This window comes from Montipora foliosa, chromosome 13 (assembly GCF_036669935.1).
Source record: "Montipora foliosa isolate CH-2021 chromosome 13, ASM3666993v2, whole genome shotgun sequence".
Lineage (NCBI taxonomy): Eukaryota > Metazoa > Cnidaria > Anthozoa > Scleractinia > Acroporidae > Montipora > Montipora foliosa.
Window position 1 is genome coordinate 15118989 of NC_090881.1, and position 1112 is coordinate 15120100.

The 1112-nt window shown below is 37.4% G+C and overlaps 1 protein-coding gene across 1 annotated transcript in view; it reads right to left on the reverse strand.

Moving 5' to 3' along the window:
- The window catches only part of LOC137981748 (uncharacterized), a 687-nt gene extending 376 nt beyond the window's left edge, over positions 1–311 (reverse strand). The window contains exon 1 of the mRNA XM_068828804.1: positions 1–311. This exon is cut by the window's left edge and continues 376 nt beyond it. Coding sequence (XP_068684905.1) covers positions 1–311 — 311 coding nt within the window.
- Positions 312–1112: the final 801 nt, after the last annotated feature.

Below are 1112 nucleotides of genomic sequence, written 5' to 3' on the forward strand. Positions count from 1 at the left end.
AAGATCTTTGCCTCGTTATTCTCTTGGCTTGGTTGCGGATAAGATTGCTTGTACCACGGATTAGAATACTCAGATTCTTCAAATTTGTATCTTTCCAGTAAAGCATGGTAAACGGGGCGTAGCATTCTGTCGTGTCGTGCTTTATACAGTGACTGTGCTATGTGAGAACAGCCACACAGAACGTGTGATACTGTCTCCTGATCTTTAAAACAGAGTCGGCAGGACAAGTCGTCTACTTGTTCGTGTAACTTTTGTGATCTATAGATCTTTGTGTTAAGGAGTTGCTGTCTAATGCTTGTATCTACTGACATGACTATATCCGGGATGTTTATTATTATTATTATTATTATCACTATTGTTGTTATTATCGTTTTTGTTGTTGTCATGATATTAAACTGTAAGGTTGTTTCCTAGTAAGGCTAACGTCCCTGCTTTCTTTTCTATCTATCTAGGTGAGATAGGGAATGGCAACTCAAGCAGCTACATAAACAGGAAATGAAAAGATATGTTGTGGTGTTATATGGGGATAAGAGTGTTTTTTTTTCTCGTGCGCATGCAACTTTCATGCCCAAGACATATCTAACTTGATTGTAAGAGTTAAACTCTGCTGTTAATTGGCTAAAAATCCTCATGATAAAGACCACGTTTTCTTCGCTGTTCAGTGTGTGTCATATTTGCCCCAGTAAAAGCGTCTCATATGTCATTTAACAATTATTCTGTGAAATCTAGGTGAATATTCTGCCACTTTCCACCTCGATTTCAAAGAATAATTGTTTTAGGATATACTCGCGAAGTGATCTCAACAACAATTGCAGAAAAAAACCATCCAAAGTCGATTTAATTGGCATCGCAATTTATGCGTGGAAAACGTGCAAACGGCCAAAGCATGCGCGAAAGTGTTTACAGAAGCTTCAAACATGGCAAATCAAAATAACCTTCCTTAAATCCTCGTCACAGACAGCAAAATGGTCATTTAGCACTGTTTAAATCAACAATCTAAATCGAAAGTCTGCTTGTTAAAACATTTTCACCGTTCGATCAAAGTTTTTGAGGTTCATTTGAAATGGAAATTGAATGTGCAGTTGGTAAAGGATCTACATGAAATGGTGGCT